The sequence below is a fragment of the Primulina huaijiensis genome, chromosome 6 (genome assembly GCF_012295235.1).
Source record: "Primulina huaijiensis isolate GDHJ02 chromosome 6, ASM1229523v2, whole genome shotgun sequence".
NCBI classification, from domain to species: domain Eukaryota; kingdom Viridiplantae; phylum Streptophyta; class Magnoliopsida; order Lamiales; family Gesneriaceae; genus Primulina; species Primulina huaijiensis.
In genome coordinates, this window is record NC_133311.1 from 17,381,102 (window position 1) to 17,406,543 (window position 25,442).

At 34.2% G+C, this 25,442-nt stretch overlaps 4 protein-coding genes across 10 annotated transcripts; 2 read left to right on the forward strand and 2 right to left on the reverse strand.

The window, feature by feature from the left end:
• Nucleotides 1-913: 913 nt before the first annotated feature.
• On the forward strand, nt 914-3,369 carry LOC140979832 (cytochrome P450 CYP72A616-like). Its single transcript, XM_073445421.1, has 5 exons — nt 914-1,301; nt 1,484-1,704; nt 1,780-2,027; nt 2,227-2,587; nt 2,804-3,369. The coding sequence occupies exons 1-5, from the start codon at nt 1,016-1,018 to the stop codon at nt 3,230-3,232; spliced, it is 1,545 nt and encodes a 514-aa protein (XP_073301522.1). The 5' UTR covers nt 914-1,015; the 3' UTR covers nt 3,233-3,369.
• Nucleotides 3,370-7,647: 4,278 nt separating this feature from the next.
• LOC140979833 (DNA repair protein RAD7-like) lies at nt 7,648-11,812 on the forward strand. The gene is made up of 6 exons (XM_073445422.1): nt 7,648-9,604; nt 9,760-10,193; nt 10,283-10,444; nt 10,889-10,964; nt 11,197-11,352; nt 11,441-11,812. Exons 1-6 carry the CDS (start codon nt 8,381-8,383, stop codon nt 11,585-11,587), a joined length of 2,199 nt encoding a protein of 732 aa, XP_073301523.1. The 5' UTR covers nt 7,648-8,380; the 3' UTR covers nt 11,588-11,812.
• Nucleotides 11,813-11,856: 44 nt separating this feature from the next.
• LOC140979835 (homeobox protein ATH1-like) lies at nt 11,857-16,193 on the reverse strand. 6 transcript variants are annotated; one of them, XM_073445429.1, is made up of 7 exons: nt 15,969-16,193; nt 15,622-15,814; nt 14,692-14,728; nt 13,054-14,099; nt 12,589-12,947; nt 12,325-12,385; nt 11,857-12,223 (listed from the first exon to the last, which is right to left on the reverse strand). In XM_073445429.1, the coding sequence occupies exons 4-7, from the start codon at nt 13,993-13,995 to the stop codon at nt 12,050-12,052; spliced, it is 1,536 nt and encodes a 511-aa protein (XP_073301530.1). In that variant the 5' UTR covers nt 13,996-14,099; nt 14,692-14,728; nt 15,622-15,814; nt 15,969-16,193; the 3' UTR covers nt 11,857-12,049. The 6 variants fall into 6 exon arrangements, with proteins under 6 accessions (XP_073301530.1, XP_073301529.1, XP_073301526.1 ...); XM_073445428.1 differs by having other exon boundaries at nt 15,960-16,193; XM_073445425.1 differs by lacking the exon at nt 15,969-16,193 and having other exon boundaries at nt 13,054-14,102; nt 15,627-15,814.
• Nucleotides 16,194-17,930: 1,737 nt separating this feature from the next.
• On the reverse strand, nt 17,931-25,046 carry LOC140979834 (K(+) efflux antiporter 6-like). 2 transcript variants are annotated; one of them, XM_073445423.1, is made up of 21 exons: nt 24,623-25,046; nt 24,134-24,177; nt 23,504-23,562; nt 23,331-23,409; nt 23,074-23,135; nt 22,919-22,994; nt 22,752-22,826; nt 22,388-22,459; nt 22,199-22,282; nt 21,804-21,872; nt 21,644-21,721; nt 21,259-21,347; nt 20,071-20,167; nt 19,898-19,951; nt 19,518-19,613; nt 19,152-19,340; nt 18,989-19,066; nt 18,746-18,790; nt 18,503-18,592; nt 18,288-18,371; nt 17,931-18,136 (listed from the first exon to the last, which is right to left on the reverse strand). In XM_073445423.1, the coding sequence occupies exons 1-21, from the start codon at nt 24,852-24,854 to the stop codon at nt 18,059-18,061; spliced, it is 1,830 nt and encodes a 609-aa protein (XP_073301524.1). In that variant the 5' UTR covers nt 24,855-25,046; the 3' UTR covers nt 17,931-18,058. The 2 variants fall into 2 exon arrangements, with proteins under 2 accessions (XP_073301524.1, XP_073301525.1); XM_073445424.1 differs by having other exon boundaries at nt 18,264-18,371.
• Between the last annotated feature and the right edge of the window lie 396 nt (nt 25,047-25,442).

A 25,442-nucleotide genomic window follows, 5' to 3' on the forward strand; every position in this document is an offset into this window, starting at 1 on the left:
ATGTAAGCCCACGATCAAGTTTAATATCATACATATTTTAACTTTTTTGTGTTTGTTAACCTAAATTTTACTTATACTTCTACTTAATTTAATCCAAATCTGGAAGCTGGTATACTTATGTTTTAAAAGTGATTTTGGTAAATAAATAAAAATTTATGGATAATTTACTTCAAATATTTTTTGTTTAATCTAAAATTATTCTTTACATGTGTTTAAATTTTACAATATACAATGATCCCAATCTCCAACAAGGACTTTTTTAATATTTTATTAAAAATATAATATTAGAATAATTTATTTATTAAACACACAGTCTAAAAAAATTCAATTTTTGACTTTTATTTTTAAATAATTTCTCACTCATTCACAAATAAGGCAAAAACTTGTGTGAAACGGTCTCAAAGGTCGTATTTTGTGAGACAGATCTCTTATTTGGGTCATCCATAAAAAAATATTACTCTTTTATACTAAGAGTATTACTTTTTATTGTGAATATTGGTAGGGTTGACCCGTCTCACAGATAAAGATTCGTGAGACCGTCTCATAAGAGAGTTACTCCAGAAACAATAGATTTAATAACTTCAATATATTTGACTAGTAATATGATTTGCATGTTTTTGAGTAAATGGAAGAATTTATCTAATAAACACTGACACTAAATTATGTCATCGTAAAATAATAATAATAATAAGAACACTTTACATCTTATCCACGAAAAATAAACATAATGTTTGATAACTCACACGTGGTCTTACAAGTCCTTGGGCATCAAGGCGGAGTAAAGTACAGCAAACCGAAATCTTTTGGCACCATTCTTCACATTATTGGACCTGTGATCTCCACGTTGCTTATTACTGTCGGGCCGTTTGGATATTTATTTATACTTATTTTATCACAGTTTGAGTCCTTGATGAACAAGAAAAGTTGAAATGACAATATACTTTATTTAAATTCTATATTAAAATCCAGCAATCATGTCGTGGAAGAAAACAACAGGGATCAAGGAAAGTAAAGAATGGAGGGAGGCTTCATTGTAGGGTATTTTCGAGTAATTTCCAGTGCTGTGTTGATCCTAAATCTGTGCATCATCGGTGTTGTTTACTATATCTGGTGGAAGCCCAAGAAGCTGGAGAAGTATTTGAGGCGTGCAGGAATTGAAGGCAGCTCCTACAAGCTTATGTATGGAGACATGGTGGAAATTAAGAAGCTTACAGCAGAAGCATGGTCCAAACCCATGCCCTTGAACCATTCTATCGCGCCACGGGTCAATCCTTTCTGGTATCAAATGGTGCAGAAGTATGGTAAGTTTCAAAGGGACATGGGGAAATTCGATGCTGCATATGTGCTCAGTGTATATGCAATCTGGCCGTTGGATATGCAGTGAGGGCAACCACTGGAGCATCGAATTTATGGTGAATGATTGTGTGGGAGATTTAGAAGTATAAAATTTAGTGATAGTTTAATGTTTTGGTGAATGAAACAGGTAAGATTTCATTGAGCTGGCACGAGAGGAGTCCACAGCTGCTTGTAGCAGATCCAGGGCTGGTGAAATCCATATTCACTGAAAGAGATGGTCACTTTCGAAAGCCTCCGTTGAACCCTTTGGTCGATCTTTTGACGCTGGGACTTTCCACATTGGAGGGAGATCAATGGGCTAAGAGAAGAAAACTAATCACTCCCGCATTCCATCTCGAAAAAATTCAGGTAATGAATGTTTGTTTCTTGAGTTATGTGTAAGTTTGAAGTTGAGTGTAAGATTTTGTTTCACTGTCCTGACAGGGGATGGTGCCGGCATTTTTGACAAGCTGCTGTAACTTGGTAGAACGATGGAACAAAGTATCGGTTGATTCGGAGGGGAAATTCGAACTCGACATCGCGCCAGAAATGCAGAATCTTTCATCGGATGTCATTGCTCGAGCAGCTTTTGGGATCAGTTTTGAGGAAGCGAAGACCATATTTGAACTCCAAAAGGAACAAGCTGTATTGGTTCTTGAAGCGTTTCTATCACTGTACTTCCCAGGTTTAAGGTATAATCTGATTATCTCTCTGTCAACTAGCTAGAGCCTAGAGGACAACCTTAAAATGTGCGAGAAATTCAAGTGAAATCTACTGTCTTAATAAAAATTTCCGTTGATTATCCAGTCTGAAGCTCTAGCTTGGAGAAAGAAATGAGGAAAAAAATAACACAAGAATACGAGAATATGACCCTGTTATCAATTGATGCAGATTCCTACCTACGAAGAAGAATCGGAGAAGATACGAGATTGACAGAAAGATCAGAACAACTTTGAAAGAAATGATACTTAGCAAAGAAACAAAAGCGAAAAACGGAAATCCGGATGATGATTTGTTGAGTTTGCTGATACAATATCAAAAGCAAAGCGATAACGAAATGACAATTGATGATATAATTGAAGAATGCAAGCTGTTCTACTTTGCAGGCCAAGAGACTACAGCTACCTGGCTTACTTGGACTATGATTGTATTGTGCATGCATCCAAACTGGCAAGAAAAAGCCAGAGAAGAAGTAATTCAAGTCTTCGGAAAGAGAACACCTGATGTCAAAGCTTTGAATCAACTCAAAATCGTGAGTATAAAATATGTCATTTTATTTTTATCAGATATGGACTCGTGTTTATCCAATAAGAATAAAATTAATATCAAATATATATCGAACAAATTAAGAAGAAACAGATAACTCTATGACAGAACCAATGAAGAATATATAAGCTTTTGCAAAAGGGTTCGAGTTTGATTTGGCAAATGCCTAATTTGTGTAATATGGAAAACTCTGTTCTTCCAGGTTTCAATGATTCTCCAAGAAGTCCTAAGATTGTATACGCCTGTGCCCACCCAGTCTCGATATACACTTAAAAAAACACAACTAGGAGATATGGAAATTCCAGCTGGTGTGAAACTCATCTTGCCACTTATGCTGCTTCATCATGACCCCGAGTACTGGGGCGAAGATGTCAAGGAATTCAAACCGGAGAGATTTTCAGGAGGAGTTTCGAAGGCAGCAAAAGATGACCAGGTTGCATTTTTCCCATTTGGGTGGGGGCCAAGATTCTGTTTAGGCCAAAACTTCGCCATGGTGGAGGCGAAGCTCGCCTTGAGTATGATTTTGCAGAATTTTTTGTTTGAGTTATCGCCTTCATACACTCATGCTCCACATACCGTTATAACCCTTCAACCTCAGCATGGAGCTCCTCTTATTTTGCATCGGATATAATGTCATGTTTTCATCAAGAAAATACATGAAAAAGTGGTTGTCGATGTGTTGTTCTATAATGTGGTCTTTCCAGTTTCTGTTACATGTTTTCATGCTGTGATTTTCAGAAGATGAATATAAAGTATTCTAATCCAACATTTGTCACTCGAGTTAAATTATTTTGTTTGATATTACGCTACTCGCTCGAAACTTAATATTTTATTAATATAATATGACTATTTATTAAATATATATACATTTTGAATTCTTCGGATATATCGAGCTTCATTCTCGAATCTTACAATTCGAACAATAATTTGAATAGCTCGCGAATAGATTCAAAGATTTCGAACAAACTCGAGCCAATAAATTAAAAAATTTCGAGCTTTTAATCGAACTCGAATACACATAATTCTAATCTTAAATTTTTATTAATATTCGACTATTTGTTTACCTCTCTAGTCCACCACAAAGCCAAATTATATATCCTTGGCGACTTAAAAAAGTGTTCAATTTAAACCCTTCTTAATATAAAATCTTGAATGTCCAATTGTCTTTATTATCTTGATTCATGGAAAATATATACATAATTTCACAAAAATAAATTAAATTAATTTATATTTTAATTATTTTATTTATTTAGTTACTAAATCAAGTTATTACACAATATTTAATATATACTTGAAACCAATATTATAAATTCACAACATATTTAATAAACACAATAAATGTTCAAAAAATATTATGATTCTACATAATATAGTATTACTATCCCTTTGAATATATGATTCTACTACTGAAAAATAATATTTTTACTTTAATAATTAAAATATGTTGTGATATAAATTGATGTAAAATATTTAAAATTTTGAACTATGTCCATATAAATTTGTACAATTCATTCAACTTATGGCATTTTTGCAATTGTATAAAAACTTTAAAGATTCTCAATTTTAAGATAATGTGATTATAATTTTAGACTATTTATTTTATAATTTTTTTTTATTTGAGGATTAGTTTATCTGAACAAAATTTATTATCTTTTTATGTATTTATTATAGGATAGTATGTTATAATAATCTTAACATACACAAGTAAGTGTATTATTAACGTGGGAGTGTTATTTATGATTATTGCATTTTTATTATATTATTTTACAAAATTATATTTATATGTGATTTTCTTAATGTATAAAACCTTGATCGACATTCAAATTTTCTATATTATCTTGTTTTATTGAAAATATATACTTAATTTTCTTTGTTAGAAATAAATTAAATTGATTGATTTTTAATAATTTTATTTAATTTGTAACTAAATCAAGTGATTACACAATATTAAATACAATATTTAATATTTTCTTAAAGCCAATATTACAAATTCGAAAAATATTTAATAAACAGGGAAAATTATAAAAAAAAAATTATGATTCTACCTAGCGAATATAGTAGGACTATACCTTTGAATATACCATGCTATTATTAAGAAATAATATCTATACCTTTTAATAAACCATGCTATTATTAAGAAATAATATTTTTACTTTAATAATTAAAATATCTAGTGATATAAATTGATGTAAAACGCTTAAAATTTTGAACTATGTTAATATTTGTTCAATTCATTATAATTATGATATTCTGTTTTTGTGTAAAAAATTAAAGATTCCCAGTATTAACATTTAAGATAATACGATAATATTGAAGAGTATTTATTATGCAAAAGTTTTTCTCATTATTAATTTTATCTAAACAAAATTGATTACTTTTTCGGTAAATTTGTGAAAAATACATCTGCTAATGTTTGAATTAAGATTAAGTACCTAAACACAATTTTTTAAGAATCAGTACCTGACAATGTTATAATTTTAGTTTTAACTCTCTACAAACTCAAATTTAAATTTTTGCCATTTTATTATTTAAATAAATATATTATTTTATCTACAAAAATTACATGTTTCTTCTCCATCTAAAATATAATTTTTTAAAAATATTATTTCTCAATTATTATGGAATGAGAATAAATAATTATTTTGACATATAAAGTAACTATTATGGGGTTTCAGATACTTGATTTCGCTATTTGAATACTCCAAATGTATAAAAAAAATACTAAATTTTCGATTAATCACGACAAATTCAGTCATTGTTGGTCTTTTCATGAAAAATACATTAGGATAACTTATTCGAATGATTTTATTTTTAAAAAAACATAATTCATCACTTATCATGAAATAAGATTAAGTATTTATTTTGACCTACAAAGTATCTATTTTGGAGTTTTTGATGCTTGATTTGGTTATTTGAATATTCCAAATGTGTAAGAAAATATTAGATTTTCGAGCGATCATCATAAGTTTAGTAATTGTTGGTCTTTTCATTGAAAATGCGTTAAAATGACTCATTCATGTCATCAAATTTTTGAAAAAACATAGTTTCTCATTCATGTCATCTAATTTTTGAAAAAACATAGTTTTTCATTCATCATGAAATTATAAAAAGTACTTATTTTGACCAATACAGTATCTATTTTGGGGTTCAAATTATAATCTTGATATCCTCAAAATAATCGGATATGAGTATTTATATATGTGGTAAAATCAACTATTTGTAACTCGAATTATGTTTTCTTTATATCAATTCAGGTCACATTTTTACTTCACGAATGACACTGCATAAAATATTAACTTCCAATTATATTTTTTGACATCATCCAATAATAAAATTTGAGTCTTTAAAGAGTAAAATCAATTATTCATGGACTCGAATTATGTATTATTTGTATTAATTTACGTATCACATTTTTACTTCAAAAATATGATCATCAAATGACACTCAATATTATCTTCAAACTATATATTTTGACAAAAAAATTAATTGAATTTAGTATTTATGGAGTAAAATCAAGTACTTATAGACTCGAATTAGATAATTTTTATATTAATTTAAGCATCAAATTTTAACTTCACAAATGACACATCAAAAGTTACTCAATATTAATTGAAATTATATTTTTTTATATCCCAAAATAATCAAAATTGAGTCTTAAAAGCCTAAAATCAAGTATATGTGGGATCGACTTAGGTTCTATTACGACATTTTTAATTCAAAAATCTCATCATCAAAGGTACTCAATATTAACTTCAAACCATATATTTTGACATCCTAAAATAATTGAATTTGAGTATTTAAAGGGTAAAATTTGATATTTGTCGACTCGAATTATGTCTTATTTGTATCAATTTAGGTATCACATTTTTACTTCACGAATGTCGTCGTCAGTGCCACTCAATATTGACTTTGAACTATATTTTGACATCCACAAATAATTTGATACGAGTATTTAGGTAGTAAAATCATGTATTTGTAGACTCTAATTAAATACTTTTTGTACCAATTTAGGTATCACATTTTTACATCACTAATGACACCATCAAAAGTTATTTAATTTTATTTGGAACTCAATTATTTTCTTATACATTTGAAGCATTCAAACAGCCAAATCAAATATCTAAAACCCCAAAATAAGTATTTTATCAATCAAAATAAGTAATTTTTATAATTTTATGATGAGTGAGAATATGTGTTTTTTCAAAAATTATATGACATGAATAAGTCATTTTAATGCATTTTCAATGAAAGACCAACAATTACTGAATTTATGTTGATCGCTCAAAGATCCAGTATTTTCTTACACATTTGGAGTATTCAAAGAGTCAAATCAAACATCTGAAACTCCAAAATAGGTAATTTGTAAGTCAAAATAATTACTTAATCTTATTTCGTGATAAGTGATGAACTATGTTTTTTTTAAAAAAAAATAAAATGACATGAATAAGTCATCCTAATGCATTTTTCATGAAAAGACCAACAATGACTGAATTTGTCGTGGTTACCCGAAAATATAGTATTTTCTTATACATTTGGAGTATTCAAATGGCGAAATTAAGTATTTAAAAGTTAAAACCCCGTAATAGGAATTTTGTATGTCAAAATAAGTACTTAATCTTATTCCATAATAATTGAGAAACAATATTAGTTAATTTTTTTTTGCCACAAAGACTCTTATAAGATAGTCTCACGTTTCAATTTTGTGAAACGTATATTCAATTCGACTTGTAAAAAAATATTATTTTTTACTATGTGTATGAATCAATTAAACTCGTCTAAAAGATAGATATTTGTGAGGATGACTAACACATAACTTACTTTGTTTTGTTTTTTTTTCAAAATATGAGAGTAAATAGAAAGTGAGTAAATTTAAAATAATAAATTGTATGGGAAACCTTAATAAAGAACGTTTAAAGATGATAATATCAATTTATAAAATAAAATAAAATAAAATAAAGTGAATAACGACTCGAGTGTTGATTTTAAATCCAAAACAAATTATTATTATTATTATTATTATAATTATATACGTACACCCTTCGCTTAGCGGCGGTTGTGCGATAAAAATCGATTCTTTCTTTTGTTTTGACCAAATCTGAATTCTTCAGTGCTTTTAGCTCTGAACCCACCGATCGATCGGTATTCCATACGCTCACACACACGAGTCTTCGTCAATGAATTTGGATGCCGTTCTTACATATATATATGCAGCTGCTCTTTTCTTGATCATCATCGGCGGAGCTGTTTTCTTCACTCTCGCATTACGTAAATGCCCTCCCGAAGGCCCTATTAATGATGCTGAACCCCTTTCATTAATTCTGTTCAAATCCTTCTCATCACCACCCTTTCTCTTTCGTGACCCTCCACATTTTACGTTCTTTTATTTAGCATTGTTTTGTCGGAATTTGAGGGTTTTTTGTTATTTAGTTGCTGTTGCTTTTGTATGTAAGACTGGAATCCGGAACCCTTCTCGTTCTTGTAGACTCCGTGGTTTCACTTTCTTCTGTTTTTCATCTGATTTGAGGGGGAGAGCCCTGAAGATTTTTTGGGTTTGATTGATTTTTTAATGTGTTATCCATACTTCATAGGGTGGAGAGCCCCGCCCTGCCATTCTTTTTAGTTCATCAAGAATTTATTTCTGTCGAATTCTTTTTTTTAAAGGATTAATTTCTATCTTTTCTTTGAAACAAAACCCCTTATTTTTCGTGGGTTTTAGTTTATGTTTGGAACATCTTCTTGTTTTTAGTAAGGATAGAAGTTAATCCGGAAGTTGGTTGGAATGAAGAGGGTGAATGAGAATGATGAGGGGATGACTAAAAACTCGGGGGTGTTCAAGAAAGGTAGATTCATGAATGGGATTGATGAATATGATGGCGTTTCGGAAGGGACTCAAGGTGAAGAAGAGAGAGTTTTTGCTGAGAATGGACCGATAGTTTCGGCGGAAATGGATGGAAGACGGGGCTCTGTGGAAAATGAAGTTTCTGGAGATTTCGGAAATTCAATTCTTGGTGGCCTGAATCGAGCCGGCAAATCTGACTTTGATTTGATGTTTGGGCATAGTGAACCGCGGGAAGATATTGATCTCAACGTTCCAGTTTTTCAAGGATTTACTCTGGAAGGACCCGTGATTGATCAGAGGAGAACAGAAATTATTAACCTTGTATCGGATGATAGTGATGATGAGGTGGTGATTGTGGGCTCTATTAGTGGTATTGGAGCGAAGGGTAAACAAAAGGAAATACCAATGTCTTCTGATAGCATGGAAAGTTTGAACCATGAATTAGAGATAAATCTTATGGATAATTTTGTTGATGAAAATGGTCCAGTAACTGGTGATGAGAGGAATTATGCTGGTGAAGAAGAGGGGATGGCTAATATGGACAATTCGTGGTTATCACTCAACAGTTTCTATCCGAATGATGTTGACGTTATGGCCAGACAACCAGAAGCATTGCCTGCAATACCGGATCAGTTTGAGCTAGAGTTGAGATATGAAGAGGAAGCATCAAAACGTAGAGCAGAAGCGACCCAAGCAATTCTGAGACGAACTGCCAAACGATTTGCTCGTCCGAACTACCTTGGTGAGAGTAGTGGAAACAGAATGTCTGATCAGGGAAAGAATTCTCCTGGCCCTTTTGCAGAAGTGCTTAAATTGGTTAGAGAAATGACTTCTAAGGGAGTGTCCCAGGATGTAATCGAGTGGAAGCCATCAGTCGAAAATCTGGATCATAGGATTAGTGCTCCGCTTGTTCCTTCTCTGTTGGACTTATCGGTGAAAGCTCTTGCAGAAAATGCTGAGGGACTAGTATCACTTGAACTGGTACCTGATATGCTTCGTAGAAGATTAACAGACTTGTTGTGTGATACTTGTAGAATGAGTGTCCATGTTTTGAATCTTCTTGTGAAAGGATATCCAACTGAGATAAGGATAAAGAATTGTTCATGGTTAACTGATAAACAATTTCATCAGGCATTTAACAATTGTCAGACAAAAAATTTGATGGTAACTTGTCTTGCTCTTTCTTTTAGTTTGTGCTTACCGTTCTAAGGTTGTCTTTTGAAGTGTACAAGCATAGTTGCATCTTTCTTATATTATATTTATGAAAGGCCTTGTATTTTCAATTTGGATCAAACTAATTATTTTGCAATTTGATGCAGGTGCTTCAACTTGACCTCTGTGGACAAATCATGCTTGATCTAGCATTTATGGATATGTTATCTCGATCCTCAAATAAATTTTCTAGTTTAGCTATTATATCCCTTAGAGGTGCTTGCCGTTTATCAGACAGTGGACTTAAAGAACTTGTTTTAGCTGCACCGAATCTGCTATCTATTAATTTGGGACAGTGCCCCATTCTCACCTGTGATGGCATCAATAATATAGCGGATCTGTTGGGACCGAATTTGAGAGAACTCTATATAGATGATTGTCCGAAAATAGACGCGATGCTGATTCTTCCTGCTTTCAGAAAGTTCAAATGTTTGGAAGTGTTGTCTGTTGGAGAAATTCAAAGTGTAACAGATGAGTTTGTCAGTGAATTGATTAATTCTTGTGGACATAGTATTAAGGAATTTGATTTTACTAATTGCCAGTAAGTTAATTTTACTTTATTTTCCAGACATCAGAATGTTTAATAGCAATTTCAAATTAGTTTATGTTCTAGCAATTATTTAACTGCAGGGAATTGACTGATTGCTCTCTCAAAACTATTGGGAGCAAATGTGTTGATCTACGTTCATTGAATGTATCATACCTGCATAACTTGACAGACTTGGGAATGGAGCACCTTGCCAACGGTTGTAAATCAATGCAAAAGCTCAAACTTTGCCGCAATGGGTTCAGGTTTTTGCTGATTTTCTGTTTTTTGCCCACTACAAACAAGTCTGGTTCGGTTTTACATGGCATCGGATTCTTGTGTGATTTTTAGTGATACAATACAATCAGCATTTGATTTGATGAAATCTGATATTTGATGATGTACTTACACAGTGATCTCATATTTGAAACTGATCTCGACCTTATCATTTCACCATGTACTACTTAGTCAACTTCTTTTAGAATTGTTATATATATTAGTTAAAGCTACAGATAAATTTCTGGTTGGAAGTATCAGACTATCAGCTGTGCCTCGCTCCGCTCCCTGAATATAAATTACTTTTTGAGGAATCAAAATTAGAACTATTTTTCTTAGACTTTCTTGCTTTCTGAATGATTCTTGGTGGTGAACAAATATTTTCCTAGTCTTTCCCGACCAGTAATCAAATCTTTTTTATTTTTACATTTTAGCGATGAAGCGATAGCATCGTTTCTGGAAAGCGGTGGAGGATCTTTGACAGAACTCTCGTTAAATAATGTGAGAAAGGTACATAATACCTCTCTGGATTGTTAAAATCATTTTCCTACGTTAATTACACTAAGTGGTATTGGGCTTTATATATGTGACTTGGCCATGGCACAATCAAAGCGCCAAGAACACTTGTCGACACCCCATGACCTCGATTTTTCCTACTTTTTTCTTTCAGCCTCATTTTTTTTTTCTGGTTTTGTGTTTATACACATCATATATTCGAATCCTGATCTCCCGTGTATTATAGGTTGGACCAAACACAGCCTTTTCCATCGCTAAGTGTTCAAGAAAGTTGTTGAGTTTGGATTTATCATGGTGCCGTGGAATCACAGATGAAAGTGTTGGATTGATAGTAGATAGCTGCTCGTCATTGAAGCTGCTTAAGGTGTTTGGTTGTAAGCAGGTAACACTCAAACAGTATTGTTTTTCCTAGTAGCAAAGGTTCCAAATAGCAACTTGTGGAATCCACTCGTTTAATTATGTGTTTGCAGATCACTAGTGCATTTTGGTATGGACACTCCAATCCAGTGGTGCAGATACTTGGATTAAACCTGACTCCAATACTCAACAATCTGGATTTGCTTGAGCACGAGGAAATGTTGTTACGCTACTCCTCTCCCAATTTGAGAGACTTTTAGTTCTAGATCATGTCTTTGTTGGCGATATAATCTTTATTTTCATCAAGTGCTAAGACAAAAACGTATATTTGACACAATTTTGTCAGTCTCCTGAGTTTGATTTTTAGAGATACAAAATTCAACCATTGTTACTTGATTTTGAAGTTTTGTTGAATTTGGATATTGGTTTAAATTGTAACACAGGCATACTCACAATATTCTTGATTGGAATGATTTTTTTGTTTACCATAGAATTATTAATAATTAATAACGATATAAATATTAGAGAGTTGAGACTAAAGCGGGTTTCAACTGAAATCAACTGCGGTAAGTTATTCGGCTCAAAATGAAATGAGAAAACAATCAGTGAGTTGAGATACAGTAGAAAGAATATCATCCAAATGACTGACTTCTACTGATCACATGGAATCAAGATTTCTTGAAATACACCTGAATTATATGTATATACCATGTTCATACGTTTCAATCCATAGCAAACCTTATGTTTTCAAAGTGCAACTGATTTATATGGAAATTGCCATGATCAGTTTGCTCTTCACCATTTCGACGAGCTTTCCTTCTGCTCATCTCTGCATACATTTCCTCTATCATTGGCTTCCACAGTCGAACACGAGCATTTATAAACCAATTCGAAACCTAGTCACAAAGATTCATCTGAAATTAGATACCCGTCACAGGAAGCAACATTTGATAAAACTTTTGATCTTCGGCTAGAAGATAACAAGTTAATAGCTCACCTGGTTCCTGGTCAATCCACTTTTTATAGCCAGAAGGTGCTTCTCTGCATCTTTTGGATACCTGTATGAAATAGGAAAACACTCCTCGTGTGAATGAATCCCAATTGACAAATCAAATTCATGTCCTAAAAAACAAGTTCAACTCAAAGCCAATATCTGTTGGTAACCATCTTAGATGAACGAAAAAGATGTTTTGATATTGAAGCTGATTCGATGCTTATATGGAAGATACAACTAGGATATGCAAGTCTGAGGCAAACTTACGGGTGAAGAAAATTCTGAAACATCCATGCCCTTAAAACTGAGACGGATCTTTCAGGTAGTCCTCTTTGAGGTCTCCATAATTGAGAATCACTCTTTCTTAGCTGCTGAAGAGCCCATTGTTTTTGGATGAAAGATGTCTCGAATGACTTCTCTTCTTTCTCTTGATCTCCCCCCTCGTTAAGATTTGTTCCCATTGCAAGAATATGACAACTAATTCTCGCCCGCAAGTTTTTGTACATTGATGAGATTGTTGGGAGGGCAAACCGGGCATGTAGATTGGGATCCAACTCGGTTACAGCATGAAATGCAGAGACTACTGTGTGGACCTCATCCATGCATCGGTTATATTGTTCATCAATCTAAATTCAATATGCCAAGCACGAGAATAACATAAACTCTTAAAATATTATTTATGATTCGTAATCTATGTATACGTCAATTCATAGGGTAAAAACACTGACTTACCATTTGCAACAAAGCCAGCATATGCTTCTTCTTTGCTTCCACTTCCAACTTGTCACTTGGAAAAATGCAATGAGAGCTCAAAACCGGGATGTTATTCCCATTATCAATACCAGTAGTTGAATAACTTACGAGTGCATAACAGGCAATTTCAGCAAGAATTTCTTGCATTGCTTGGAATAATCTTGATCCCAACAACGGTGATGGTTGGAGGGGCTTGTAAGAATCAAAGCTCAATGAAAGATTGTTACTGCTGCAAGATGTCTGTTCTGAGCATTGATCTTGAATAGATGTTCCATGAACGGTAGAAGGTTGAGATGAGGCAAGACTTAGAGACAACTCATTGCTAAATCGAGAAGTTCCCCGGCTATTAGAGTTCGTGCCAGCCGTATTTTGCGACAAGATCCACTCGTTTGGGAAGGAGTTCTCATTCTGATTGAGTGGTTGAACTCCATTTCGTCCAATCACTCTCCCAACAGATTCAGGAGTAACAAATTTGTTGAGGTCCCATTTGGTGCTAGAGTCGAAGGGTAAAGTCTCATAACCATGGTTCATAGCCTCAAACGAAGAATACACCACATTGGAAGAGTCATCAAACGGATACACACAATGACCAAAATTCGGTAGCTTTTCTTGATTATCTAGTGTGACGTTTCTCGCAGATGAAAGAGCTGTAACGGGGGCGACAGTGGGAAAGGGGATCCCCTCCATAACTTGGTTTGGGTCTTGAATGTTCAAATTCCAAATTTCATCCCGATTCACAATTTGCCCACAAACGAGATTGTTCACAGCTTCTACAAAGGATACAGGTTGGGGAAATCCAGACATGACATGGTTATGGTTTAACCTGTAAACCGAATCAGAATAACCGAGGGTGGCTAGAGCTGAATTCAACGAGTTCACATCTGTGACAACAGAATGTGATTCACTTGCGTCTTTTTGCATGTTGATTGGATCCCGTTAACTCCACCAAACCAGAGAAGTAACTGAAGTTTCGTAATGCTTATAGCTTTTGAATCATTCGAACAGGTCCAGCTTTCAAGGCATGTCTGCTAAAGAATAAGCATTCTTGTGTGTTGATTATGGACTTAATAAGCTGAATGCATGATAAGTCAGTATTCAAGTGGAAACGTCAATTATCAAAAGATAACGCCATACAAGTTCAGTATGCTTGGTTAATGAAGAAGCTCAAATCTTAGCCATAAGAATACAGTTTTTCTCAAATACCCCTATTTTCCAACTGACTACATTCTTTTCTCACGCACAAACACACCAGCCATAGAAAAGACAGAACAATTTGATTTGGTAACATGCAGTTAATCAGTAATCCAACAATTAAATATCAAATTTCCACATTTCTTGGATTTCCTTAAGCGTAAGAAAATATCATGCTCTGGGAATTTTTTTTAACTGTCAATGGAGTCATGATGATAATCATAATATACAAGAAAGAGTACGGCACTACAAGAAAAGTAATTCTACGGTCGTTGCATATTACTTTTTCTCCTTTAAAATGGAACATGAAGAGCATAATACATCTGCCTCATCAGCTACAATCATCATGTTGAAGCAATTAAACAAATAAAACAACAGTTTCTTCTGGAGTAGAATTTATTTTCATCGAGAATTATTTACACAAACCTGGGTTTCCTTGGAAATGCGCAGCTGATTTCAGTCCCTGAAAAAATGTAAGAGTTGAAATGATATGAAAGTATAATATTCAAAGATGCATAAGGGAGCAATTGATGGTGTGCTAGCCAAGAGGTAAAAATACAAAAATTGAGGGCCTTGAATATGAAACTACATTGACCAGAACTATATGTAGGAAATCATTGGTTACCCTTTATCCCTAAACAGTGTACAAATCAAAAGCCAAAGACAGGGTAGAAACTAGCTGTGTTTTTTTTACCATTTTACTATAAAGAATAAAGAAGTAAAAAAAGCTAACGATGAACACGAAAGTACTCAAACCCCACCATAACTCTGAAAAACAACGCAACAAGAAATGAAAGGCCAAACGCATAAAGTGAGCTGTTTTAACTCACTTGCATGAAGAAGAAAATAAAGGAAAAGAACAGTGGGATTTCATTTCATCCAAGAATTCAAAAATCCAAGAAACTGAGGATTCAGAGCCCCTGACCCCATCAAGAATCATGATCTGTAAAAAACAATTTGAAGGACTTCTTTTAACACAAATGAGAGTCATTAACCAAGGGTTTTCATTTCAAGCACTTAAAACACAAAGGGTTGTGGACTTTAAAAGGACATGCATTATGAACAAGCCCTGAAGCAATCTATCAAAAGCAAGATAGGGACTGTTACATAGCAGGAAAAATGGGCCTCATTGCAACAGAAACGTAGGGGGAAATAAGCGGATGAATAAAGCAACGGACCCATACATTATTTATATTAACACTAAATAAGAATAAGAGCCACACAATACAGGAATGACCATCAAAACTAATGGTCAGAAATACACACAGCATGTGTATGCATAACATATATATTCAGACATACATATAGAGACAATAAATAAATAGGAAAAAAAAGATCATATCATCATGCATATACATTACTCTTTTTTTGGTTCTGCAGTTCCACTCATTTCTCTGTTGCAGCCTTTTGAGGGCCCATTTTTCTTCTCTCTCTCACACACAAAACTCACACTCTGATCACTCTTGTCCCCTTATTATTTCTCATTATCTACTACCTTCAAGCAATGATCATCACAAACAAAATATCTGGATTCTCTCTGTTCAAACCCCTGTACATGGCAGGATTTCCTTACAGCAGAAGCATTTTTCATGGGAAAAAAAAATTGGTTCTTTTCAACTGTATCATACGCATATTTATTACACAGAACATATGTGATGAGAAATGAGAGTAAAGGGAGTTAAAAGACGACATACTTTAGTTACCTGAACCAAACAACTACAGGATTGAGGCAAGTTGATATGAAAAGAGGGTGTGAAACAGTGTTGCACCAGCAGTGTACTTCCAGTGTTCTTTGGATTTAGTGAGAGAAGCGGAAATTTTTTAGAGAGAGAAGCACGTCATAATAAAGAGCACTAGTATATTTTTAGCATATTTAGCAGTACTAAGAGGTGATGATGATGCAAGCAAAATAGCGGTGTGAAGATCTGATCGGAAGATCTTTGACGAATTTACATACGTCTGCATGCAATTACATTTCCTATCTACTTTTCTGCTGCTTTTGGTGTTAATTTGTACGGTTAAGTGACAGCTACTCATTTGAACCCGATACCTTCAATTTTTTTCCTAAAAAAACAAATCTCCAAGAAATTTATTTAGTTTATAAAATAGGAAAAATATTTATAAGCTTCATAAAAAAAACGATGGAGATTGGACGGTGGGGATCAGAATTTGCGTAGTGTTTCGATGAAGTTGTAAGAATGATTTAATTCGTATTTCAAAATTAATTAAGGGTAATTATTTAGTGCTAACAGAAACCATGTTATTCACATTTATTAGTCCCCGTGTAGGGAGAGAGAGAGAGAGAGACATTTTTTTCCTCGAGACACGTAAGAAATAGTCCTCGTATAAAACATTAGTATGTTGGGCCGTATTCTTTGAAACATACTCCAATAAGAACTATTCTTGTACATGACATAGTATTTACCGTTTCGGTTCTTGGATTCTTTCAAAAATGAAATACTACCAAATACCAATCGAGACAATAAATAAATATCATCAAAGGTAAGAGCCTTTATATTTTATCATTTTTAGTTGTTATTATATCAGACATTTTGAAACAGAAGCAATTACAAAATTATCGTCAACGATTCCCATAAACATCATGTTTGGGCCCTGGGATGGGTTGGCAATTAACAAAGGGCCAAAATTTGCAGTCAAGCGGGCGGCTTGTTACTGTTGTTTCCGAATGAAAATGAACTTTGTGGCCTCAGATCCTCCACCCCAGTTTCTGTCTGTTCATTTTTTCACCCGTATAACAAGTTGCCGGTTTGATAAATAAGAAAATAGTCAAAAGAGGTGGGACTTCAATACGATCAATTCGTACATGTCAATGCTCGTTTTGACCTTTATCTAAGCGTCCATAATATTTTTTTACAGGAAAAAAAACGTCTAACAAATATGCTTATTAGCTCAAATAAGGTTTCTCAGAAATTAAAAATGAAAACTTTTACCGTTCAAACAGAGACTTGTACAATAACAAAATAATTCAGTATGCACTTTTAGCGAAACATTCACATGTTATGCTCGTTTTCATAACATTACACTCCTCAAATTTCCTCCAAAAATTAAGATCGAGAAAGAGGCTTATGAAAAGATACTCGTTGACAAATTTTACACAAGCTATGCATATCTACTTTGTCAGCAGCGCCAGCTACCAAGAAACCAAGCAGATAATAAGAAAAGAATTTCTTAGAAAATGTGTGAGTTGTAGAACAAGTGGTATAACTCTCGTCAAAATTCAGAGCATAGCGTGAAATAATGGCTGGAGTTGGCTTGTGGCCATGGAGAAAACTCTTTCACGATTTTTTATAAAAAAAATTCTAGAGTAAAAAGTTAAATCAAGGGAGAGACCAATTTTAATCAACAAAAACAATACAAGGATCACCGCCATGAGCAATTCGGCATACATGTCTTAGACAGTCCAAAACTATATACCCAGATAATGGACTTAAAACACGCAAGTTTCCAAACATACTTATAGACATCTGCTGCAGCCAAGGAGTACGCTGTCGTTTCTTCTGCTCATAACAAAATATTCGGGTAGAAAGAATTTAGAGGAAAAGCAATTTTAAAAACTCGTTTCCTTTCCTTCTTTCCAAGACCGAATATGTTCAATTCAGTTGGTACATAACAAACTCTACAAGGTGAAGAAACAAAACAGAGGATAAAAGCAGTTCTAAATAAACATCTGAGAAACATATCATAAAGCTGAAAACTATTTTACATTAAAAGGAAAAGATACAAATCACCAAATCGGGAGTATTACCTCGATCATAGGTGATACTTCAAATTGTTAGTGGGTATAGTAGTTAGACAACTTCCGAGCGAGTCTCGGGTTTTTAGAAGATTTCATTGCTTGCTTTCCTCTGCTCTGATCAGAGATGTACGACAGATAAGAGGACCAGAGAAAAATTAACGACGAACAGGTCATGCCTTCATTTCCGAAGAATCATAAAAGACAACAAGATCTTTTGCAAGATAATATGCGGAAACCTTACAATTCAATAAATTTCCTATCATACTTCGTGTATAGAGAGATCCTTGGATATTAAAACATGCCTCTGCTTGGCACTGTCTGAGCGGAGATTATCAACTTTAAATCCCAGCTATAGGTTAAAATAATAAACAAAGAACTATTCAGAAGATGAATGCAACAATATGGAAATTTAAAGAACACTATTAGAAACTTGGAAACATTAAAAATTGTGACCCGTTTTCAATCATCATACACGATTACCTCAGATTGAATGTCAGGTGAAAACCACCTTAACAATACGCCAAGGTGCACGACTGCCGGTATTAACTTGAAAAGCAAAGGTGTAGTTACCTGCAAAATTATATTTGCACAATATATTACTATATATGGGAGCAAATTCCTTTGATTCAACTAAACATAATAAAATGAAATTCCATATAAGCAAAACACACAATACTATGAGGTTAATTATAAATTCGTGTACAAGAAAAGATGATTCCGTACCAGACTGAGAGCTGTTGTTCCAAGAAGCAATAGGTACACCTTCCCCTGAAAAAAAAATTCTCAAAAACCCACCAAAATTACCTCAACAATATTTTAATTCTCATAGGAAATATACGAGTGTTGATACTTAAACAGGTAAGAATTCAAGTTACACTTTTCTTTCTCACCCACTAACACCACAAAACCATCACAAGAGAGTTGAGAAGCTCACAAGTTCTATATAACTATAGTGGAAGCATTTACCTCAACAAGATGAAGATTTGAGGCACGACTTAGCAGTACAAATGCAAATTCCCCTATTTGTGCTAAAGACATCCCAACCTTCACAATTCATAGACAAGGGTATATAGTCAAAGAATACCAAAGCAAAAATCGTAAAATACCATCTAACAGGGTAGCATCTAACAAGAATTGACGTTTTGTTGTTGTAGCCAAATCCCTTGACAACGGCAGATATCACCACAGTTTTGATAATTATTACTAATATAACAGATGCAAACAAGATGTCAACGTGATTCCAGAGAAAATGAACATGAATCAGCATCCCAATGCTGGCAAGGAAAAGAGCTGCAAATATGTTCCGTATAGGTTCGACCTGCATAAATAACAAACCTCAACTCAAATTTAGCAACAAACAAACAAATTGCAGAGATGTCACGATACAAGGGTCACAAAACCTCTCACTCCAAAAAATGCACCAAAACAGAGAAAAAATATCGAATTTATGCTTGCTAATTTAGTGGCTAACAAAAAAGAGCTAGAGCTGTCATACTTGTTCAAGTGTGTGCTGAGAAAGATCAGTAGTTGATATCATCACTCCAGCAGCAAATGATCCCAATTCTAAACTAAGACCAAGCTTGTCGCTACACTGAAACCACACATATCATTAGATATTGGTCCATAGTTTACAAAGGACCATTATTTTTATATGAATGGCGATTGTAACAAAATAAAAATACCATTCAAGGTACAGAAGTTACTCCCACACGTAATAGTGTTTTCGGAGTTCAGACATGTTTTTCTTGTAACATTGAAAATAACTCGAGAAGTAGAGGAAAAGTCATCCTCACAGTGCAGGCGACCATTTTTTTATACAATATATGTGAATGATGACGTAATTCCATAAATTTTAAATAATGGAAGTAAACAAACCCAGGCTACAAGTAGACAAAATGCAACTGCTGCCAGTTGATATAGTTCATTGGTCTGCAAAAGGAGCAATATATCAATATTAGCCATTTAGAAATAAGCAAGAGGCACACATCTATTCAATGATATGCGTCGTGTTTTAGTAATTGATAGATGTCTGTTGGCCATAAGACTACCTGCGATGACAAGCTTATCATAAGTTTCAGGAACCAAGGTACACAAGTTCGTGACAATATTGCCAAGACTGCCAAGAAAGCAATCAACACCACCAACCTGGCTGATAGGTTAATCAGTATGGTGTTTAACAGGTTAAAATTTTAATGCTAGTTAAAAGGACAATTATTAGATTCTCAAACTCTCCCAACCTTCACAAGAAATATTAAAAAAAGGCACACATAAAATAAATTCATGGCACATTGCATTCATCATCAATCTTCACATCTAAAGTGTACACAATCAAATGCATGCCAGAGATGGAAAAAATTATTCATTAGTAACTATCACTTGAGTTCCCAGTGCCATAAAATGTATTAGAAACTTATCTATGCTGCTCGCAAGGACTAAAGATTTCCAATCCAACCTAGATGGATTCACTATACTTAAATTATACAGTCAAACTGCTTCAAGAACCCATATTCTCAACTCAAGTGTTCCACTTTTTCCACTCTGCTCAACAATAAATATAGCCTTTTTAACAAGTTCTTTTGTGTGTACTAGAGTCTATGCTATATCCTAGCAGCTTTCCACTCCCTTAATCATGGTTACTTTATCTTATGACTGGTCTCTTTTTTTAACTTTGTCACACTCTTTGAAAGCTGTCCTCACCAGACACGCAGCGCTCCAAATTCTCGGGTCTCATTAATGAAAATGAATTTCCACTGGAAAAATCTACTCTTTTTGCCGCTCAACTCAGTTTTTAAAACTCTTCGCTAGTATCTCCTATGTTCCTAAATTTTCTGTCATGTCAAATGTTTTATGTATTACATATGTTTGAACATAGGGTTTCCAGCCCACCTTCCCCACGAACCTTCTGAATTTAACTATCATCCCCCAACTGAAAATCCTGACCCGGCCACCGCCTTCTAGAATACAACTGTTCCAGAAGGTCTGAAAATGTGAAACAGAATAAATCCTTTCTAACGTGAAATTAAGTCTGCAATAAATGGATAAGAAACTTCTCTTTCATATATTTCAAGAAGGTGTGAGTACAACACCCTTGAAACGTGGTCTGGAAGAAAAATAAAAATTAACAAACACAACCATAAAGAATTAAACATCTTTAAACTTCTAAAAGTTTCTTGGTATGGATTATTCGGTTATATACAGATGGATGAACAAGCAATTACAATAGCAATCGAACTCACGACTTAGTCATGGAAATGACACCCTGCATAACACCAGAAGTTCCACCCAGCACTGGAAGCAGAGCAAACAGTAAACCCACAGCGCAATCCTGAAAATGAATTTTAACAAATTTACCAAGGATTCAAGTCAAAATATGATTATCAATTATATGTGACGAAGACCCCAGAATCTGAATGAGATTATTTAACGAAATCCTTAGAAAATGAGGCCAAGTAAAAAATTTGATCTCTTTAGCATAGAGCTAAAAAAAAAATAAAAAAGGACAATTAAAGTAATGACAAGGTTTTATGTTACTTTCCTTTCAAAGTTTAAAAACAGAATACTTTGCGAGGGAACCAAAGCAAAACAGCAATTACGCATATCGTACAAGCACAGTTAAGGTACCTGCAAAATGAGAGTGCCGATGGTAACTTGGCCATGAAGAGAATTGATACTATTTTTTTCCATCAAAAACTTATATACCTATACAGCAAAATTTGTGTCAATGAAATAATTTCAACAAAATCCTACCATCTTAATGCAAAACCAAGTGAAGAAAGCTTACCACTGCTGTAGAGGACATTGACAGAAAAGCACCAACAAAAACCCCCTCTGAAGCTCCACCGCCAGATAGCTGCAATTAGTCAGGTGAAATTACATACTTTAGATTTGAGCACATTGACAAAGGAAAAGTTGGTTTTCTATAATAAAACAAAAACATAATAAGATCACAGGAAGAAAAGATGATGTCTAGATTCTCATAAAGTGTTGTATCTTGCATGATCCAGCCAATATAAATCCAGAGCATGAGTAGCCATGATTTAGAATTCTATTCCAACTATTCACTCCATAATAGCAGAACATATAGTCCAGCTCCTCACAGAAGCTAAGCACCCCCCCCCCCCCCACCCACAAAAAAAAAAGAAAGAAAGAAAAGAAAAAACATATAATGGCACGCACCGAAGCTATAATTGCACACAGGCATATAAAGAGGACAATTTGAAGTAAGCCCCCAAGAACAGCGACTGCTCGAACAATTCGAAGCTGTATCATGAGTATAAATTGTTAATCATTGTTTCTACAGTCATATGCAGGAGAAGAATGAACACTAATCCACCACTTTCAGGCAGTATGTGGTCAGATGCTAACCTTTGTTGTAGAGAACTCCAAGCCCAAAGCGAAAAGAAGGAAAATTACACCAAATTGAGCCACTGTTTCAACCTACATGCACAACTTATCTTAAGATGTAGTAACCAGTAATCAAATAGTTATGGCATTATGACAGCAAAGAGAAAAATATAATCATCAAGTAATTAAACAGGTTAATGTAACGGTCAGCTAATATGAACTCTTCATTCAAATTCTAATATGAACTCTCATTTATTTTGGTCGATAAGGCAGATGAAACCTTCAGTATAAAAAATGCACAAGACAACTAATCATCAAGCAGAAACATTAACAAGTGTAACTCAGCACTCAATATCAAGAACCAGCTTTCTAAATAGCTACATACTTGCACCATTTCACTGACAACATTAAAACCTCCAGGCCCGACGACTGATCCAGCTAACAAGTATCCAGTAATAACCTGATATGTACTTCTATGTATTAGAAAAAAATCGGAAAAAAAAAAGATCGAGTCCACACATTGAGAATAATTAATGCGGTCGGAGATCATACCGGTTGTCCAGCACAAGCAAATGCAATTCCACCACAAGTTGCAGACACAATGACAACAACCAGATCTGATATGAGTCTACAATATCATCGTGTCAGACAATGTGAAACGAAAGAAAACTGAGAATTACAATAACAAATTAAATAGGTAATTGTACCTCAAATCTAACTGCAAGACCGGATACTTAGATTTGAAATTTGATATGATAAATACATTATCCTGGCACATATTGGAATAATAAGAAGTTAATCCCTCATAATGCTGCAGATGTTGTAGCTTCAATAAGTTCATTTCTCTCTTTGTCAATTCCATTAATCCATTTTGCGCAATAGATAACAGAAGGCAAAATAGAAGGCTGTTAGAGAAATAATTATGTAAACAAGGCCAAAAAAGAAATGGATATTTCATATTAACCTTTCTATCAATCAATGTCGGGGTCTCTTCAGCCCCATTGTCATTGTCCAGATTGAAAACGTGATGCAGTTTAAATGGTCTGCAATAGGCGGAGAGCCAGATCAAGTATCAGTCAAAGTGGAAATTACATTGGCAAGTGATTGTTTTTCATCACAGATCATAGAGATACATACTTTTCCTCTTTTGTTTCATTTTTCTTTGATTTGACTCTAGCTACCGTTTCCAATACTGCCTGATTGGGGAAACAAAATAAGCCAGATGAATATTGAAAAATGGTGGATAAGAAAAAAGAAGAAGTCAGATCATGCATGTAAATGTTTATGGTGCAGAAAACTAAACCTGCCAACTAAAATATAATCTATGACCTATCATAAGCATTAACTGTTCAGTTTCACCAGACCTTGATGCTTACAACTGTCTTCATCAATAACCAGCTACCTCGAAGTAATCTACTGGATTTTTGTAACTTCCAGAAGCAAATCGAAATTTGACATCAAATTGATCTAAACAGCTACACATGAATCAAAGTTTTATCTAATTTAACCTCTTTTTTTCTTTTCCCTAATGAAAATAGAGAAAGACCAGTCAATTATTTTCTACTTTGTAAAACAACTTCACGAATTTGATTCTCTTCAGTGGTTCCCTTTCTCGAATAAACCAAGGAGGATTGTTTTGAAATCGCAGTCCATTTCCCAGTACACCACTTATTCGCGCAACTTATAGGAATGGTGACACATTAATCATAATTGCAAGGCCATTGTCCTACTTTTAACAATAATATTCGAAAAGCAAGTGCCTCAAACCTGTTGCTCTGCCACGCTATTGTTGAAGCCACCAGCATCATTTACTGCCAATAAAATATAAGTTAAATTTTAGGGAAAATCCACCAAGGCCAACTACACTTCCATTTACAAGTTTACACCAAACGGACGTTAGGACACTTCTAAGTTACAACTATTAATATAAGCAAGATAGATGTCACAGATTCAACTTTCATACACGTTCTGTATTAGTAAACTACTAAAAATGTCTCGGCCATTATACAAACACATATATAATGTCAATTATCTCGAGCCGGACAAGGAAAGCTTCGTAAACATTATGACATATCATGAAAAAAAAATACAGAAAAAATACAAAATACATTTTACATATGCTTTTCATGAAAGCAATAAACCTCAATTCCAAACCCTAATCACATACATTTCATGAAAAGAAACAATAACGCACTAAAACAATTGACACTGAACTAAAACTAGGCAGGACAAGGCAAAATTTAGATCTAGCCAAACCTTCGTTCTGATCGTCATTTTCAGTGAACTCCTTCTCCAGCGCGCGATCGATCATATCAGCAAGCGTGTCCTCCTTCGGGAGGGTCTGATTCCCACCGTCTCCAGTTACATTGTTAGAGACAACAGAAACAGCTTCACCTACGGTTTTCGGATCTTCCGATACGGCCAACGACGTCTTAGAGGTAAATAAAGCAAAGACGACTAAGACCACAGCCAGAAATGATCTATTCATTGAGCGGCGATTGCGCCGGCGGCGGACAACACGCAGGCCGCGGCGGCGCTCGTCGAGAGAGGCGTGATCGGCGCAAGTTACACAGCTGGTTTTAAGTGGTAGTACAGCACAATGTGTACAGACACCGGGGAGAGAGAGAGAAAAGCAGAGGGGTCTGGTGCAGTGCGAGACTCGGAGAGTAAAGAAATGGCGACAGATTTGTAAATAGAAGTTTATATAATACTGGTGATGAGTAGTTGCTCTGATTAACAAGGAATTAATTAATAATTAATAAATAAAGTGGGGATTAGAGGTGTAATTAAGGCAATAATAATGGTTTTAGAAAAAGAGTCGTCACATTAGGAGCCCACCATGTGAATTCTCCCGCTAGCGAATGAAAACTAAGTTGCACATTAATTTGTTATTTTATTTTTACGTGATTTTTGTAGTGAATAACAATTCTTAAGAGGTTTGTAGTGTAAATTTTTGGGTTTTTCATGAGACCAAAGGGAGTCCAAAAGATTTAATGCAAGCAACAAAGGATAATCAAATCTAGGTTGAATTAAAACAATTTAAAATCAAAATTTCATAACTGCACTTAAATATATG

Excerpts from the sequence above, each read along its gene's own strand:
- LOC140979833 (XM_073445422.1), top strand. The coding sequence starts at position 8,381 with ATGAAGAGGGTGAATGAGAATGATGAGGGGATGACTAAAAACTCGGGG. Across the intron at positions 9,605-9,759 it reads GTCAGACAAAAAATTTGATG|GTGCTTCAACTTGACCTCTG; the intron begins GTAACTTGTCTT and ends AATTTGATGCAG. Across the intron at positions 11,353-11,440 it reads AGGTGTTTGGTTGTAAGCAG|ATCACTAGTGCATTTTGGTA; the intron begins GTAACACTCAAA and ends ATGTGTTTGCAG.
- LOC140979832 (XM_073445421.1), top strand. The coding sequence starts at position 1,016 with ATGGAGGGAGGCTTCATTGTAGGGTATTTTCGAGTAATTTCCAGTGCT. Across the intron at positions 1,302-1,483 it reads TCAAATGGTGCAGAAGTATG|GTAAGATTTCATTGAGCTGG; the intron begins GTAAGTTTCAAA and ends TGAATGAAACAG. Across the intron at positions 2,028-2,226 it reads CTGTACTTCCCAGGTTTAAG|ATTCCTACCTACGAAGAAGA; the intron begins GTATAATCTGAT and ends CAATTGATGCAG.
- LOC140979834 (XM_073445423.1), bottom strand. The coding sequence starts at position 24,854 with ATGAATAGATCATTTCTGGCTGTGGTCTTAGTCGTCTTTGCTTTATTT. Across the intron at positions 23,410-23,503 it reads AATGAAACAAAAGAGGAAAA|ACCATTTAAACTGCATCACG; the intron begins GTATGTATCTCT and ends CGCCTATTGCAG. Across the intron at positions 22,995-23,073 it reads GTCTTGCAGTTAGATTTGAG|ACTCATATCAGATCTGGTTG; the intron begins GTACAATTACCT and ends ATGATATTGTAG.
- LOC140979835 (XM_073445429.1), bottom strand. The coding sequence starts at position 13,995 with ATGCAAAAAGACGCAAGTGAATCACATTCTGTTGTCACAGATGTGAAC. Across the intron at positions 12,948-13,053 it reads TGCTGGCTTTGTTGCAAATG|ATTGATGAACAATATAACCG; the intron begins GTAAGTCAGTGT and ends TATTGAATTTAG. Across the intron at positions 12,224-12,324 it reads GTGGATTGACCAGGAACCAG|GTTTCGAATTGGTTTATAAA; the intron begins GTGAGCTATTAA and ends CTTTGTGACTAG.